Raw genomic sequence first — 18,749 nt, 5'->3', positions numbered from 1 at the left:
AGGGTTATTGAATTATGGTTAATGGTTGGTAGAATTTTTTTTAAACATTATCTGCCAATTACATCTGCCACCCATATCCAAATCTGTGCCCCTACCTGGCCCCCCCAACAAAAATTTTCTAGACACGCCACTGCTTGTACTCAGAGCTTGTTCCTGTGCTGCCATGATTAGTGCCTCTGTGCTGTCTTTCAGTCCAGCTTTGTCCAGCCACTGGTAGGACTTCTGGATATCAGCCACCTCCTCTATCTGCCGGTGGTACATACGGTGCAGGGGCCTGTCCTTCATTGATGCACTCAGAGCTTTGGGGGTGCTGAGCACCCAGACAGCTGCCCAGCCAGTCAAGATAAACTTCTTCCTTCTGTCAGTCCCTGCATCCTTAAATGTCTCCAGTTGTCCCGAGTTCTCTCTGACTGTCTCCTTGGTGCATTTAAAGCCCTGTTCCTCCCTGTCCTCGTCGCCTGTTGTCTTTGTCTCCGTTATCAGTCATAATTTTACCATCTCTGTACAAGTCTTCAAACGTCTTTAATCAAAAGATTCTTAAATTCATCAAGTCTCTCTGTGCCTGGGTCCTCGTCACAAAACACGACATCACTGTTTTGTACATTTTAACACTATTTAATCCCACATTTGTGAAAGAAAAGCAAAACACTTTTTGAAAAGTTTGTAACAAAACCATCAAATCTGATAAAGGTTATTTAAATGCTGCAAAAGAAGAACGGATTGGAATAAAAACAAAAATACATATCCTAACCTTAATAAGTGGGGAAGAATAATGAATGATGCTCATAGTGAGTAAAAAGTAAACTGAGTGCATTTTTGGACAGGGATTCACTTTTAATGTGTATGTGTAATATAATACAGACACATAAAAATACACTCCAAAAATAGAGGAGTCCTTATGATATACAAATGTACAAAATATTAATATTAATATAAATTATAGAGAGAGACAACAGGAGTTATAAGGCTAATTAGCATCCAGTCAGTTAGCTAGTTAGTACCTTGGGCTTAATACCGGCACATGCAAATAGGACAAAATAAGCAGCTTCTCTCCTTCCATTCCAAACAGGACAGTAGTAACAACAGCAGGCTACTGACAATGTTAAGTTTTAGCTTTTAAAAAGGCTGTATAAATTTCAATGGGAGCAACAGGACGGTCAAATGTTGCTGATTTTACTACAGAGCAGGACGGATTGTAGGTCAGCAAACATTGTCAGAAAACACGTTTTCAATACTGCAGGTTAGCTGGGTGTAATGTTTTTCAGCTAAAAAGAAACATGGCCTGACTCCTACCTAACGATATAAGAGTAACTGAAGGCTAAATGCAGCTAGCATGTCCTGTTTTAAGCCAGGCACTCACACATCCGCTCCGCTGCGTCTCAGCCGCCATCGCTCTGGCAGAAAGGATGCTAGAGCCAGAGCAGGGCAGAGCTGGAACAAACCATTTTGGGAGGCTCTATACTTTTGTTGTTAAAGTGTTACGTCTCAACCAAGTACTGTATGCTTTTTATACTTTTAGTAGTGTGACACACAAACAGCAAATATTGTCAAAAAAAGTAAGAAATCTTTGGGGGTACTTTGATTCATAAAAAATGGGCTAAAAACGCCCCTGCATTACTCAATGAGAGTAACGTATTCTGAATACTTTGGATTACTTAATATATTACCTTGTTTTTTACAACTACATGAATGTCCTATTGCTGTGTGATTTATTACTATTACTGAAGGTTACTCTCCACACCAATACCAGCTAGATGTTTAAATCTTAATATAATGAGTAACAGTAGGTGGACATTAGGTAAGGCTGTACTTTTTGCAGCGATCTCGTATAGAAAACTATTCGGCGCGTATAAGATAAGATAAGATAAGATAAGCTTTATTAGTCCCACACGTGGGAAATTTGTTTTGTCACAGCAGGAAGTGGACAGTGCAAAAGTTATGAGGCAAAAATTAGAATACAATAAGAATAAATACAGTACACAACTGTACAGAATAGAATAAAATACTATATACAGTAGAATAAAATAAAATAAATATACAATAAGATAAAAAATAGAATACAAATACAAATACTATATACAACTGAGTAAAAATACAACGATGACAGAAAGGATTATTGCACTTAGTATTATTGCATATGTATGGATGTGTGTGCTTGATCAGTTAAAGTCTTTATTATGGAGTCTGACAGCAGTGGGGAGGAAAGACCTGCGAAATCTCTCCGTCCCACACCGTGGGTGCCGCAGTCTCCCACTGAAGGAGCTGCTCAGTGCTGTCACAGTCTGCTGCATGGGGTGGGAGATGTTGTCCAACAGGGATGACAGCTTAGCCGCCGTTCTCCTGTCACTCACCATATAAAACAGGTCCGCGGCTCCGAACCGTAGTAAAGGGACCTCTGGCTAATACGTCGGGTTCGTGTCGGCTCGTAGCTGAAAACTAGCTTCACTTTGTTGTCTGGGTCGACTTTGCTAGCGAGAGACAGAGAGAGGCGTTGAAAGACTCCAACGGAGCTTATTGTTTCAGAGGAAACACGAACACAGCGTACAGTCGAGTCTTAATAGCTTACTTACAGCTGGACTACACTGCCCACGAGGCTACATTCTTCAGGGCGATGCCTGTAACACTCTGCCTGTTGCCTTCTTATTAAGTCATTTTTTGAACAGTAATTTTTAAAAATATTTCTTCATGTCAGTATGCGGCCACATGTAGAGGTGACGTGGGCCGTGAGATTGAGACACAGACATTGGAGCCTCTTAATGCGTGTTTTGTTTGGGTTTCCACCGGCATGGAAACCAAAAACAGAGAGGGCATAGCCGAACATATGAAACGGGAAAAGACCGCCGTGTAATCCTTTATTTCAACAAAGTAACTGTATTCTGAATACCACCTTTTTAAACGGTAACAGAATACAGTTACTCATATTTTGTATTTTAAATAGGTAACGGTGGTTCATGTACTCTGTTACTTTCCAACACTGACTGTGGGACGCAATGAAATTAAAATTGAGGGTGTGTCAACAAAAAGGTGTGTAATAAATAATATTTAATTTGCATTTGATTTATGTTTAAAGAATGGCAAACAATCACATAATTTAGGACTTTGTTGTACATATTTGGCACAAAAATCACTGAAAGTGAAATATGTGGACACGAAATGTTGCTGCACACACAGACAGGTAGACGCTTATTAAATACATTCCTGTGACGTCATCACAGCGCGTCACCAGCAGCTGACCCGGCAGCATGTGGCGGACCGGGGCGACCTTGGTGTTCGGAGCGGGACTCGGAGCGGCGGCGAGCCGTCTGTTGAGCGCCGGAGGCTGGCGTGAGGAGGGGGGAGCCGGCCTGATGAGCCGGGTTCCGGTCATCCCGGTACCGGGAGTCCCGACGGTGCAGGCATCAGAGCTGCAGGTGAGTGTGCGTGAGGTCATAGACTTCCGGCATTTGCTTGTGTGTGCTCCAAAAGTGTCTTCTATCTAGTTTTCCTAACATTGTTTCCTTGACCCGATGAGGAAAACAAGTTAGGAGACGCTTAACGTCTCTGCTTAACGACGTGACGCCGGATCTCCGAAGTGTTAAAAACTACAACTTGCAGGAGACTGACTACAAAGCGCGCATCTCACTTTAGCTGTTTGTGAGACCCACAGCAGACCGGCTCTCCTTCAGCCTCCTCTCATTTATCGGAGCTGCTGTTTTCACAGCGAACACTCGAGCCTGAGCTCACACTGGAGCCGCTGAGTCTCTCTGCTGGTTCTCACTGACAGACCCTGCTGCTGTATGTCGGTAACAGCCAGTGGCGGTTCTAGCCTGTATTGCGGCCTGGGCGAACACTCCCTCTGGCATCTCTGTTTTGGACAGTACTATCCTCTATGCTGTTGTTGTATACAGAGGCAGCAGGTTGAGTGAACCACTGAACCACAAGCCCAGTAATGTTGTGAGGAGGATGGAGCTGAACTCCGTTAGGGTGGTGTCTGAGAGGCAGATGTTGTCCAAGATAAGGACAATCATGGATAATACCTCCCACCTACTCCATGACATGCTGGCTAGTGACAGGAGCACACTCAGAGACTGAGATTACCCACAATGCACCACTGAACGACACAGGAATCATTCCTGCCTGTGGCCATCTCCCTGTACAACTCCTCCACCTAACACACTGTGAACACTGCAACAGCTACAACCTTTTTACACACGCTCTTTTCTACTCTGGAATATTCTTGTCAATTTTCTTGATATTTATTTATCATCACCTCTGTTAATCCTTGATATTTAGAATTGAGTGATCTGTATATATTAGTGCTGTTTCTTAAACGTGTAAAATCTGTAACATAATGTATTGTTTGGAGTTTAGTCAGTTACTGTTACTATTTTTACCATTTCTTCTTGGAGCAACTGTAATCCACATAATTTCCTTAGGGATTAATAAAGTATTCTGATTCTGATTGTTTCAGGATGACCTGCCATTATCCAATCACACATCTGCTTACCTGGATCTGTTGCTTGTTTCTCTTCTTTTCTCTATTTTCTAAACTGAGCACCCGATGGCTTTGAACTTTTCTTGTCCATCTTACATTGGTTTTAATTTTGCTCTTCAGTATGAACACAAATCCCCCAACTCAAGGGTCACCACAACATAACCTAGACCTACACCTTAGTTCACAGATTTACTTTGTCGAGGGTTTATTTCTGGGATTTCACACAACCCAGGATTCAAATCATGAATACATGATGGGCTTGGATTTACAACATGCTGAATGAAATGTGCTCTATTTGGAAGCAGCCGGCCCCTCCCCTTTCAAAGGGTCGTGTGTGAGACTTTAAATCGTCAAGCTTAATTATAAATTTGTTATTGATCCTTTACCCCGAGTCCTAAAGTGTAAATTTATTTTCTAACTCTTCTTATATTTATTGTTTGTTTACTGGCACTGCTGTAACTGCAGCCTCGTCGTCTCGTCTCTATATGCTGGACTGTCTGTAGCGGAGATGACAATAAAGTTTACTTTGACTTCAGCACCGCGCAGGCGCACCGAGGGCTCTCGCGCTCACTTTTCGTGTATAGAATCATGAAGAAACATCGGTGCAAATTATAAGTTTGTATCATGATGTCTGGTGTTTTTGTGTTTGTTGCTTTGTTTTATTTTGCGAGTTGGTTATTAGACGCTGCTCCAGCCAGCCAGAGACTCCGCCGCAAGCAGCAGGCGCACCTCGCAAACGGAGGGCGCTCTTACTCCCAGCAAATAGGTGATAGAAAACCGATCGGTGCCTCTGCCATTCCCAATATGCGCTGGCTGATGTCGGGGCAGCATGAGTACGAGCAACTTTATTTTTTCTTTTTTGCCGATGCCCGTGATGCCGCCGCGGGCAACCGCCCATATCAAAAACCGCTACTGCTGACAGCACATCCTCCTGTGACTGTCACGTCACAATCATTTGGCTCACTGGGTAAAAAAAATGAAATCCATGGTATGTTCTTCTATCTGGCTGCTGTGGAACTCGTTTCCTCCGCCCTGCGACTGCATTTCCTCCATCATCACTGATCCTAGCTGACCTGAAGCAAACATGAAGCTGTAACATAACAAAGGACATCAATGATCACTGGGCTCATACGGCATGCTTCATGCAGCAACTCAACAGGAAGTAGTTTTTATTCACTCAGGCTCCAGCTGTGACTTTAACAGCTGCTCATAAAACTAGGAATGTATCAAAATGCAGTTAGAAGGAACACTTACACCATCTGCTGCACGCTGTTCATGTCGATGCTGCAGCAGCTCCTTCAGGTGTGTGAGTCCATAAAAACACTGAGGAAGAAGACTTCCATATACTCTGGATTATTGATCAATTAGTGGGAGGAGTCTCTGTGTTCCCGATTGGCTGATTGAGTGTGTCTCTGTGTCTAGGTGAGTCCAGGTAGCTCAGGAGCTGTGATGAAGTATGGCTTCCCCTCACTGGGCAACATCAAGACCAGAGAATCCTACGTCACCTCCTACGACCCCCGCACGCGTACTGCATCCTGGGTAATAGAGCGGCTAAACCCCGCCTCCCTGAGCGGACTGTCAGACAGGAAGTACTGCGAGTTCAAAGAGGATGACAGGTGCGACAGGAACAGGGCAGGTAAAGTTCATGTTCACATCAGTGTTCTCCCACCGGGCTGTCAAACACAGGGCACGTGGGCCAGAACCGGCCCTCATGAGGTGCGAGCTGGACTCGCCTTTCTGCAGCTCTTATTGAGATGCTGTAAAAATCCAACTGTGCGAGCAGAGCTGCAGATAAACACCGTGACCCCAACTTTCCTTGCTTGAAAATTGTGGTCCGTGCAGGTTAACGAGGCGACAGGTGAAGGACGTTCTTCTCTACCTGTGAAGTTGTTTGAATTCTTAACGTGTAACATCTGTTTTCATTCATTGGCAGCGTTCATGTTTTTCACCGAGCGACCAATGCCGACTACAAGGGGAGCGGGTTCGACAGGGGCCACCTGGCCGCAGCAGCCAACCACAAGTGGAGCCAGAAAGCCATGGACGACACGTTCTACCTGAGCAACGTGGCTCCACAGGTGAGACTTTTTACCTGGACAGGCTCATCCAGAGTATTGATTACCTGATTGATTCTATGGATCTCTGGTGTTTGTGAGCAGAACCCTCACCTGAACCAGAACACCTGGAACAACCTGGAGAAACTCTGCCGCTCCCTCACCAAACGCTACCTCAACGTCTACGTCTGCACTGGCCCGCTCTACCTGCCCAGGTAACCTGCTGCCCATCCTTCTGTGATGACTGAGGGGAGGGGCTTGGGAATGACATTGTCAGGTGCGTGTTTCAGGCAAGAGGCTGACGGGAAACTCTACGTTCGATATCAAGTGATAGGACGAAACCACGTCGCCGTGCCGACACACTTCTTTAAGGTGAGGGCCACCCGCCGGATGGTGTCAGCACTCCTGCCCGTCAGCTGGCGATAAGTTCTCCTGTCCCATGTGCCCTCAGGTGCTGATCCTGGAGCAAGCGGACGGCAAGGGGGTGGAGCTCCGTTCGTACGTGTTACCAAACGAACCTATCAGCGAGCAGGTTCCTCTGGAGCGTTTCCTGGTTCCCATAGAAACCATCGAGCGCATGTCAGGACTCCTGTTTGTGCCAAACATCATGAAGAGGACCGCCGGCGGCGTACGGGCCATCGCTGACAGATGAGCTGCATTACCCACAATCCTCTGCTTCAGACTTCCTTTAATCACAGATCAATAACGTTCGAACGTTTATGAACTTAATTATTTGTGAACTATCAGTGTGAGCATTGCTTCTGATCGAACAAACACACAACATACCAAAACAATTTTATTTAATGTTACAAAGCATCTGCACCTTCAAAATAAAAGTCTTTTTTTAACCCACTCCCTGTCCCGATTTCAAAGTGTTTTTATAAAGTCTGTCCACGGGGACATCACATGTTGATTGGCTGCAGGTCAGCTGTTGTCCAGCTCCACGTTGTCACTGAGCTCTGAGAAGATGTCAGAGAGCTGATAAAGTCTCTCCTTCTCCTCCTCTTCCTGCGCCTCCTGGGGCTCACACTTCTTCAGTCTCTCCTCCAGGACAGGGACGGCTCTGCTCTGTAGGAAGTCGATGATCTCTGAGAGACAGGCGATTACAGATTACTGCAGGCTCACCTGAACACGACACTTAAACCTGAATTACTCTGAACAACTGAACCTGAGAGCTTGCATGCTGCATCCAGGTGCTCAATGAAAACTGGGAAATCTGAGGGGTGTACTAAATGCAAGGACCACACATCCAGGCTTTGTTTGAGCCCCAGTCTGAGTAACGCCCGGGGTGCTCATCGCCTGTCTGTCCGCTCAGTTTGAGCTGCACTACAGCGCAGCTGCTCCTGACCAGGTGAGCAGTTTAGTTACCATTGTGATCGAACAGGTAAGAAGACTTCAGAGGGGTCGGGCTGTCTCAGGTGTGCTCCGGTTGGAGGTTTCTTCGATGCTCGACATGACACGACTTGTTTGTGTGGTTTGGTTTTGGAGAACAGATTCGGCGTGTCCTCGTGTTTGTGTGGTCGGAAACACACTGCACACAAACAGCTGAGGTCACGTGACCCGACACTCGGGTCACATGATCAAAGCTACACTCTGGTTTAATCTGACAGTGCGACACAAACAGGAAGTGGAACACACACCAAGCTCGAGCTGCTCACCTGCGTACGACAAACTCGTCCAGTTTGGAACTCTGGAAACCTTCAACCTGTAAAACATCTTCTGCACACACATCGGCGTCACAGTCCTGAAACACACACACAGGTGTGACACCACAATACTGCCTGTAGTACAGTCTATTGTGTACTTAATACTAGTTTGACCTCACCCGATGAGTCCAGCCACCTCGTCCCAGTCGATGTCCGCTGCGTCGTCCACATGCATGTTATAGAGCCTGAACACACACACACACACACACACACACACACACACACACACACAGTGATGTCCATCATGACTGGAGGTTTGTCCTGCATTCTCATTGGCTGCTCAGCGAATGCTCTGATGGGTTCGCGTCACTCACGTGTTGATGAGGTGGATTTTTGCGGCGTACCCCTCGGCACCTCGGTTGAACACTCCCTTTGAGGACAGCTTAGACTTCAGCAGGTAGAACCTGGAAAACACCAACACCTGAGTTATACCCGAGGATCCGCTGCTGGCGTGGAATGTACCGGTCTGGTTCACGTGAGCAGAGGAGCACCGACCACTTGAGACGACACTGGATCCAGGACCGGGTCTCCACCTGCTCGCTGATCCTCTTCCAGGGCAGGTTGTTGCACAGCTGGTTTCGGCTCAGACCTGCAGGGCTCTGCTGGACCAGCATCTCCAGGTGAGCCCTGACAGCCTGCCAAAGGTGCAACTCTTCCTCTGCAGTCCAGGTACCGCGACCCTGAGCTGGGTGTGAGCGCACAGACAGGAGAGCATTTTCACGGCTGAGCAGAGAAATCTGTTCTACAGATCAATAACCGATCAATAACCTGCTCCGTCTCAGGTCACAATGAGCAGCTGGAACAAATCTGCAGAATTCTGACTCGGCGCCACGACAGCAACCAGATCAGCCCAACAAATGAACTTTCAAAATAAGCATGGGGGTCGTTTACTTTAAAAAATTAAAACAAGTCACTAAAGATATCTGACCAAGTCGTCTAAGTACAGTCTGTGATTGACCACAGTGGAGTTCAGAGGTTAGGGGTCACAGGGAAGCTCACCGATGGTGTTGAAGCGTTTCTCCAGCGAGTAGATGCTGCGGTCCATCTTCTCTGAGATTCTCTTCCAGTCGTTGCCGTGGAGCTTCTGCAACTTTGTGAGAGAGCATAGCTCATCCTCAGAAAACCTGAATGAACACACCCAAATTGTGTCAGGTGACCGTCAGGTTAACGAGTCAAACATAAACCCATGAACATGCAACGTGACCTCTGACCTTCCCATGTTATTCCTCTCATCAAAAATCTTCTTGGCTCTGACGTAAACCTGATCACATGTCCGAGGAATCCCCTCAGCTGCAGACAGACAAGAAGATCAAAGGTCATACTGGGATCACTGATTTTAAAATCACAGCAAGACTTAATTATGGAGTTCCACAGGGTTCAGTGCTAGGACCAATTCTGTTTACATTATACATGCTTCCCTTAGGCAGCATCATTAGAAGACATAGCATACATTTACACTGCTATGCAGATGACACCCAGCTCTATCTGTCCATGAAGCCAGATAACACACACCAATGAGTTAAACTGCAGGAATGTCTTAAAGACATAAAGACCTGGATGGCCGCTAACTTTCTGCTTCTTAATTCAGATCAAACAGGTTATTGTACTCGGCCCTGAAAATCTTAGAAATATGGTATCTAAGCAGATTCTTACTCTGGATGGCATTACCTTGGCCTCCAGTAACACTGTGAGGAACCTTGGAGTCATTTTTGACCAGGACATGTCCTTCAACGCACATATTAAACAAATATGTAAGACTGCTTTCTTCCATTTGTGCAACATCTCTAAAGTTAGAAATATCCTGTCTCAGAGTGAAGCTGAAAAACTAGTTCATGCATTTATTACTTCCAGGCTGGACGACTGTAATTCATTATTATCAGGAAGTCCTAAAAACTCACTGAAAAGCCTTCAGCTGATCCAAAATGCTGCAGCAAGAGTCCTGACAGGGACTAGAAAGAGAGAGCAGATTTCTCCTGTTTTGGCTTCCTGTTAAATCCAGAATTCAACATCCTGCTCCTCACATACAAGGTCTTAAATAATCAGGCCCCATCTTATCTTAATGGCCTTGTAGTACCATATCACCCTATTAGAGCACTTCGCTCTCGCTCTGCAGGCCTACTTGTTGTTCCTAGAGTATTTAAAAGTAGAATGGGAGGCAGAGCCTTCAGTTTTCAGGCCCCTCTTCTGTGGAACCAGCTTCCAGTTTGGATTCAGGAGACAGACACTATCTCTACTTTCAAGATTAGGCTTCAAACTTTCCTTTTTGCTAAAGCATATAGTTAGGGCTGGACCAGGTGACCCTGAATCCTCCCTTAGTTATTGTTAAGAGATATATTCTAAAACACTTCTTCAGCTGAGAATCAGAGAGGAGAAACACACAGTTTTCTTGCTAGGAAGGGCAGTCACCAGAGTGCACGCACAAGAGTGAGGATCAGAGACTCGCAGCTCTGAGACTGCCCTGGTCTTTATTTATACTTTAGTGGGCGTTTGTTCCTTACATTGGAATGTGGAGGTGTGTATGTATGTTTGTGTGTCAGAGTGTGACCCCACAAACGACTTCCCTTAACCTGCTGGTCTGGAAAATCTGGAAACAGTTCATCTATATGTAAAAAAGGGCACTTAGACTAAGACTGACATAGCTACGTTAATCCTACCGTAAAACAATAAGAGAAGGTACGACCTCTCCCATGCTCCCAGGATGTGGATGTGAATGCCAGAGCACTCTGGAATGCACGCAAAGCTTTTGCAGACTATTAAGGATCGCACATCCTATCACTACCATATGTAAACTTATATTATTAAAAGATTATACTGACTACTAAATACAATTTTCTGTTGACAGTTATGCTGCAATAGACGTAGGCTGCCGGGGATTCCCATGATGCACTGGGTGATTCCTTTCCAGTCACCTTTCTCACTCACTATGTGTTAATAGACCTCTCTGCATTGAATCATATCTGTTATTAACCTCTAGTTGTGTTCAAATTCATGGGCTGCATCCTCCTGAGGACCCGGCCTTCGCGGTCTACGTGGGCCGGGTCCTCAGAAGGTCGGGCAGGCTGGAAGTAAACGGCTGTGAAATGGGACGGTCCAGCCTTCAGATTAGCGTCACCGCTGTCTCGTGGAGTTTAATAAACTCGGCCGTCTGCTCCTTGCTGTCTAAAATATAACAGGACACTGGAGGAAACTCCAGTGTATTTGTGTGTGTGTGTATATATATATATATATATATATATATATATATATATATATATTAGGGGTGCAACGATATTCGTATCGATATTGAACCGTTCGATACAGTTCGGTACGCATATGTATCGAACAATACAACATTTGTAATTTATTTGTAATTTATTTTATCAACTTTCCTTCTGACGATGCTGTCTGTGTTGAGCGCTCAGTGAATCTGCGTTCGACTACTCCGCCTAGGCTGCACTGTCGAGCGCAGATCCACTGAGCACTCAACACAGACAGCATAGTCAGAAGGAAGAGCGCAGGGCACCTCCCCCACTCTCATTCAGATCTGGCGTTTGGAACTATTTTGGTTTTCATGTATGACCCTGAAGGTAAGCGAGTCATGGACTAAAGTAAAACAGTATGTTGGATGTGCCATGCAATGCTCAATTACATGGGTGGGAGCTAGTGTGCTAGTGCAGTTAGCTCGTTAACGTGTTGGCCGTCTAGCCCCATGCACGGGGCGATCGGCGGTAGCTCGTTAACGGAGATTTGCCGTGTTGTGGTGTTAAGGTCATTTCAACGAGATTAACCTGAAAGCACTAGTGGGAACACAACGAATATGACTGCACATTTACGCTGACATCATCCTAGTGCAAAGACAAAAACAACAAGCATGTTACTAACTTTAGCCGAGTCATTTAGACAGCTGTTAGCACATGATTCTCCTTATGCTGCTGAGAATATAGCCCAGAAGAAGCGGATAGTATAGCTTTTATTTTGGAAAGAGACATTTCTCTGTAATAAACTCTCTTTTCCAAAGATGAGTGATTCCTCAATCAGATACAGGGCTCGCAATATCGCTAGCCCGACGTCCCGGAGCTAGCGATTTTTTCAGTCGGGCTACCAAAATCTATCTCTTCCCTGCCCGTCGGGCTATTGTAGGAAAAATATATGTCAATGCTTTTGCATTCTTTCAGAAATGTAGCTGGGTAATTATGTCATTGGCATCGGTGAGCCACTGTCAATATGTGACATATTGAAATCGCGTTTGAATTTGCGCTTGTTTTTTGCTTTCACTTTGCAATCGTGCGAACTGTGTATAGAGAGCGACAGCACTGATCTGTGAGTGATGATAATTTGTGCACCAATTCCTCTGACATCGTCTTATTAATCGTTAGCTTACTATGCAAACATGACAAGTCAAATCTCCCGCAGCAAACTTAAACATGTGAGAGGTTGATCGCGCAGAGAATCACTGAGCTTATGTGAGTGAGTGTGTAAAAGCAGCAGGATTTATATTTGACTACGATGACCTGGATTAGAGCTGGGCGATATGAGATTTTTTCATATCACGATATGTTTTTTAATTTCAGGCGATAACGATATCTATCACGATATCAGCCAAATAACTATATTTGTAAGATTTAAATGTGCCGTTGCTCACAAGTAAAATGTGAAATAATCAGCAGCTTGTTTTTAAATATTTATTTCCCATAATAAGTTCAACAGGGTAGATGTACTTAAGGAACATGAGACTTTTTCAGATAAATAAAGGCAAATATTGCAAACTACACAAAAGGCAGCCGCTAAAGCGTTTAAGTTTCAAAATAGAACAAACGAAACAGACTAAATTGTCAATTCCACTTAGAAACAAAATATTAATTCTAAAAATAAATCTTAGTTTGTTTTACAGAAGATCAGACAAAACTGACTAACTTTTGTCAATATCAAATAAACTGAGAACTAAAAGGAAATTCTCAATCTCTCCTTGTTGTATAGCTGAGCTTTTCAAACAGTTTTAACAGTTACTTTAGTCTGACAAAAGCCGAATGACGAATTAGCGCTTCCAGTCAGAGACTGAGGCTACGTCCGCACGTACACGGGTATTTTTGAAAATGGAGATTTTCCGTTTTCGTTTTAAAAAATAATCCGTCCACACATAAAGGCAGAAATGAAGGAAAACGCTGCTATGAACATGCCAAAGCAGCAGGTGGCGCTAGATTCCTAACCGTGCCTAAATGTTGGCCAATCAGAAGTCTAGAAGCCTCGGCGGGAAAAAGTAAACAAAGCTGGGGCATAGAAGCAGAACCGAGTCGTATGTGTGGAGGGACAGTAACTGTGTGTATATGTAAGCATTTAAACACTGCAGAGAGTAGAATTAACAGTATTGTAGAAATTCATTTCACCGAAACAATAACGTGGCGCACAGTGTGACGCATGCACCAGTTTATTGTATTTCCAGACTTGCTTTCGGCACAATTTACAGTGCACGCTACTCTGTTTTTTGTCAGACTTGAAATAGCCGAAATACCTTCACACTACGGAACTTCTATGGCTCTTCCGTTCGACAATCTCTCCGGCGTTGGAACCATCATCTGTTTTCTCTTCGGTCACGCTCGGTTGATTTTTCTAGTCGGCACACTCATTTCCTCCATTACCCGCTGGCTGCTTCCCAAACAAACACACGTGCGGCTTGGCACTTGTGCTGTACGTAACAAGTCACGCGACGTGACGCTGCGGCTGTGATTGGTTCGGCTCTGCGCTACTTAATTTGGATTGGCTGACCTTTTTTTTTTTTTTTTTTTTAAGAGGACAAGAGCGGCGAGGTCTATCGCGATAGCTTAATTTCTCTATCGAGTAAAAGTTATATCGCGATACATATCGTTATCGTTCTATCGCCCAGCTCTAACCTGGATGACTGAGAACCTTCACAGACAGATATATATTTTAGTTCTGCTGAGCCAAATAAGACAGGTCAGGGTGAAGAAGTGACAGCCAAAGAAAAGCTTACCACAAAACGGAAAAGTTATGACAAATCAGACTATAAGGCAAAAAGAAAGTGCAGCTTTATGGTTTCATGGACAAAAGAATTTCTGTGGCTGCAATATGACGAGCTAAATAACCAGGGCTGCACATAAGTGGTCCGCAGGTGCGCATTCGCTGTCAAAATAAAAAACACGCACAAGGGTTAGGGTTAAATTTAAAAACTGTACTTTTGAGTTAAAATATATATTTATAATTTTAATAAATGACAAATTAAAAAGGCATGAACATTTTTTTTGTATCGAAAAAATATCGAACCGTGACACCAAAGTATCGAACCGAACCGAACCGTGAATTTTGTGTATCGTTGCACCCCTAATATATATATATATATGAAGTTTATATGAAATGCGCCCTGAGGTGACTGTTGTTGCAATTAGGCACTGTATAAATAAAAGTGAACCCAACGTCGTTCTGCATTGGTTACGTACCGATGTTCTCCAGGAAGTGATGCTGTGCTTTCAGCCTCCTGATCTCCAGCTCCTGCTCTTTGAACCTGTGAGGAAACAGAAGCTGCTCCGCTGAGCTGATTCCCGTCAGAGCCAAGAAGTCGGCCACGTTCTGTTCGATTTGCTGGTTCTCAAGCTGAGAGTACCGCCCCCAGCGCAGAGACACACCTGGAGGAAGACAGGCGTTCACAGGGTTAATGCGCAGTGCTCGTACCTTCCTGCTGGTGGCGTCTGCAGCAGCGTTACCTTTCTTTTTGAAGGCCTTGAAGCGTGCCAAGTCGTACCGCAGCAGCTTGTTGATCTGATCGGCAGATTTCTTCTTCACATGAGGAACAAATTCCTGAAGTTCCTCCAACAACTTATGGTCAAACCTGAAGCACATGACATCATCATCATCATCAGCTGACATCATCATAAAAGCAGAGACAACAAAGATGGACGCCGCATGAGGAGCTTTGCGTCCACGCTGCTTCCTGTCTGAGCGTGCGGAGCCGCAGGTGGTAAGGTGTCACGGCTCCCCAGCTTTGTTCAGTCTCTGATCTTTCTGTGTTGTGTTCACTGACGTCTCGTTAACATGAACTTTATGAACTCACTCTTCAGGATCAGCTGCCGCCTCCGTTCTCCTCTTCTTCTTCTCCTCCTCCCCGTGACCCCCCGCTGCACCTCTCTGCCTCTTTGCAGGATTTACATTCTTCGTTGCCTTCTCTCCATTACATGATGTCACTTCCTGCACACTTTCACTTCCCCTCTCCTCCTTCAACCTGTTCTTGACTGTTTGAACCGACACATGTGCATTTGCTGTTGCTGTGGCTACACTCGCCATGCGCGCCGCCTTCTTCTTTTGTTTAGTCTCGCTGTAAGGCTCCCTTTCCTGTGATGTCACTTCCTCTTTCTTTTTCTTCTTTCCTCCCTCGCTGCTCTTCTCCTCTTTTCTGCTCACCTGTCCATGAGGAGAACAGAACACCTCCTTCTCCTCCTTTCTCTTTTCTGGCTCTTTGTCCTCCTGTTTTTTCTTCCTTTTCTTCTCCCTGCTCACCTTTTCATCCCCAGTAGGAGGTGAGGGAGGAGCCAACAGTTCTTCCTCCTCCTCTTCTCTCCTCTTTTTTCTCTTTTTCTTCTTCTCCTTCCTGCTCAGCTGTTCACCCAGACCAGGAGACGAGGGACCCGGTTCCTCCTCTTTCTTCCTCTCTGCCTCGCTGGTTTCCTCCTGTTTGTCCCCCCTCTGCTCTTTCTCCTCCTTCTCCCCATTCACATGTGCATCTTCAGCAGAAGAAAAAGGAGAACTGAACACCTCCTCTTCCTCCGCTCTTCTCTTATTTTTCTTCTTCTTCTTCTTCTTCTTCCCCTCGCTGGTTTCCTCCTCCTCCCCGTTCACCTGTCCATCTTCAGCAGGCGAGCTGAACACCTTCTCCTCCTCTCGTCTCTTCTTTTTCTTCTCCTTCCTGCTCACCCGTTCCTCTTCAGCGGGAGGACTGAACAGTTCCTCCTCCTCCTTCTCTCCTCTCTCAGGAGTGTCGATGTCGATGGGAGCAGGCGACTCCTCGCCCTCTGCGCGCCTCCTCTTCTTCTTCTCACAGGATGATGGAGGTGTCATGATGGGAGGAGCAACAGGAGGAGGCGATGGCTCGATGCTGCAGGTCAGTTTGTGACAGAAGCTGCAGAAGAAGAAGAGGAAGGTCAGGTCAGGTGTGGCCAATCAGGACAAATAAACAGGACACAGGTGTGAGCTGACCGCCTGGCACAGGCGAGGCTTCAGTGGGGGAGGTGTACCCGGCCACTTCACTTTACGCCCGCTGCCAGGGCGCAGGAAGCCGCTGCAGGATTCTCCTGAACAACGGGTATTGCCGCTCAGACAACACATTTTGAAACGGCTCTAACATCACCTGTGTGTCTCGGCGCGCCCCAGCCAACATTCATTATCAAAGTGTCCAAGCTCACATGTGACAGCGACCAGGTGTGCTTCACCTGTGATATGATCTCCTCACCGCAGGAAGAGACGCTCGTCTGTCTGGCTTCAGATCACGTGACTTCATTAGAGAGGGTGTGCGCACGTCGTCAGGCCGTAACAGCGATCAGAAACATTATCAATCAGCAGAAAACCCGATAACGAGTCAGAGCTTCACGTATCACCACCACGGAGCCCCCAAGGACGGCCCCCACCTGTGGCTTCCACCCGGCAAGACTCAATCAGCTCCAACCGACAGTCAGGACACATCTAGACCCCCTTCAGCTGGTTTAAAGTGGCGTCAGACAGGCGGATGTTGTCCGAGCTGGCCAGTCAGAGGAACGTGCTCAGTGAGAGACGGAGACTGCCCATAATGCACCACAGAACGACACAGCGTGCACACTGCAGCAGTTACAGCCTTTGGCACGTCGTCCACACCAAAGTGCAGCTCAGTGTGAGCGGTTCAATCTGTGACGTGTGTCGTCGATTCACACCAGGATTCAGGGTGCTTTTATTCAGCTGTGACATCACGTCCTCTGAGATTAACCACACAGCTCTCTATACTCCTCACTGTACTCCTTCACCTCTGCAACTCCCTCTATTCTTCCTCTGAATGCTTTCCTATACTTCCTCATTTCTCCATCAAGCCTCCTTGTCTCCTGTTCACTGTGCAGAGGAAACAACTTCTCAGCTGGTTCCCTCAGCACCCAACCTGTAGGTAACTCCTCCCACAACCAGGAGCCCCTAAGCATTCCTCCTCTTCCTCCTCGGGCATCTTCCAAAACCATCTGCTCTCCCTAACCTCTTTTCCTCGAGCCCAGTGAGAAAAAGAGAAGAGTGGCCTTCTGTTCAAAGGAGGAGGAGCAGGTAGGGTCAGATGACGTCACAGAGCACAAACACGTGATCTGTCCTGTGCTCACAGCTGTGACACGCGTGTACATGTTTACAACAGTCACACAAACTGCTGCGCTGTGGCTGTCGTGGTTGCGTGTAATCGGCTCACGGGTCAAACTCTGTTACAGCTAAGAAGCCACGGTATCGGCCGGTAGCTAGCGTTCTTACTAAACTCCGTGTCCGGGGTCGCTCAGGTGTGACGACCCCAGCAGCGCGTGGAACACGATCAGCTGATCAGCTGCCGTCTACCTGAGAGGAGACTACGGCAGCGGGGTCAGGGGTCAACCCGCCTCAGACAAAAGACGAGCTCGAGCTGCATCGCGAATTCGCCGCTGAAACCAACCTGGCGCTCATATGTGACGTCACTAAAGAGCTCTTACTCTGTAAAAACCGAACCGGTCACACTGAGGGTTAGGGGTCAGGGCGAGTTCAATTTAACGCTAACCTTAAAGAAAGAAAACGGAAGTGCTCCTACCTGATCTGGTGTGATCGATCTTTCTCGCGCTCTTACAGCCGTTAAACTTTGATTCTCGCCGACTCGCGCTCTTTGGCGGATGCACGCGGACGGCGGAACTCGCGCTACTTGTTTACGTCCTGTGTTGCAGCCGCGCATGCGCAGTGATGGACATGCTCAGTGGAGGAAGTGAAGCGGTCCCTCTGAGTTTCCGGATTCGTTTGAGGGTTAATTTTTTCTATTGGTGCACGAAGAAGAGCTGATAGGAGCAGGCGCTCCGTAAAATACATGTGCGCTTCCATAAAAATAAAAATATATAAAAACTAAAATCAAACAAAAGCAAAGGGCACATTAGAGTTTACTAACTAAACCAGTGGTTTAGCAGTGTGAGTGTGATCAAGTTCCTTTGAATACATGTGAAACAGAGCTGGAGACTGATTTAGTCAGAGATTAAAAGTGTCAAAAGCGCCAAATGTGAATTTTTCATCTGATGAAATACATCCAGTAATATCCCCTAGGAGTAACACTGACCTCTGTCCATCCACTCCTTGTTATACTGTGATACAGCGAGTAAAATTATGATTACACAGCAGTTTCCAATGTATGAGGTAGAGATGGACCGATCCGATATTCATCCAGGCTGGAATATTGAGTTTGCAGCAGGCTGTGAGTAAGTTTATTTCAGCATGAAACACATTTGTTGTTTCAACTCTTGGAGCTGATCAAAGTCTTAAAATAAGCTGCAGAGAAAAAAACAACAACCAATGCACTTATGT

At 45.9% G+C, this 18,749-nt stretch overlaps 2 protein-coding genes across 3 annotated transcripts; one reads left to right on the top strand and one right to left on the bottom strand.

Annotated features, from left to right (window-relative positions):
- Nucleotides 1-3,215: 3,215 nt before the first annotated feature.
- endog (endonuclease G) lies at nucleotides 3,216-7,377 on the top strand. Its single transcript, XM_085426686.1, has 6 exons — nucleotides 3,216-3,410; nucleotides 5,897-6,090; nucleotides 6,408-6,549; nucleotides 6,631-6,740; nucleotides 6,816-6,897; nucleotides 6,977-7,377. The coding sequence occupies exons 1-6, from the start codon at nucleotides 3,243-3,245 to the stop codon at nucleotides 7,175-7,177; spliced, it is 897 nt and encodes a 298-aa protein (XP_085282812.1). The 5' UTR covers nucleotides 3,216-3,242; the 3' UTR covers nucleotides 7,178-7,377.
- On the bottom strand, nucleotides 7,309-18,150 carry LOC146658294 (uncharacterized). Of its 2 annotated transcripts, none has more exons than XM_085426684.1 (11): nucleotides 17,995-18,150; nucleotides 15,274-16,335; nucleotides 14,927-15,051; nucleotides 14,663-14,848; nucleotides 9,443-9,521; nucleotides 9,231-9,355; nucleotides 8,727-8,916; nucleotides 8,546-8,635; nucleotides 8,351-8,416; nucleotides 8,184-8,269; nucleotides 7,309-7,613 (listed from the first exon to the last, which is right to left on the bottom strand). In XM_085426684.1, the coding sequence occupies exons 2-11, from the start codon at nucleotides 16,272-16,274 to the stop codon at nucleotides 7,450-7,452; spliced, it is 2,112 nt and encodes a 703-aa protein (XP_085282810.1). In that variant the 5' UTR covers nucleotides 16,275-16,335; nucleotides 17,995-18,150; the 3' UTR covers nucleotides 7,309-7,449. The 2 variants fall into 2 exon arrangements, with proteins under 2 accessions (XP_085282810.1, XP_085282809.1); XM_085426683.1 differs by lacking the exon at nucleotides 17,995-18,150 and adding an exon at nucleotides 16,646-17,827.
- Nucleotides 18,151-18,749: the final 599 nt, after the last annotated feature.

This window comes from Rhamphochromis longiceps, linkage group LG12 (genome assembly GCF_057381845.1).
Source record: "Rhamphochromis longiceps isolate RC_006_pf linkage group LG12, R_longiceps_female_GT1.1, whole genome shotgun sequence".
NCBI classification, from domain to species: Eukaryota; Metazoa; Chordata; class Actinopteri; order Cichliformes; family Cichlidae; genus Rhamphochromis; species Rhamphochromis longiceps.
The sequence above is the reverse complement of the archived record's forward strand: the minus strand, read 5'-3'. Positions and strand labels throughout refer to the sequence as shown.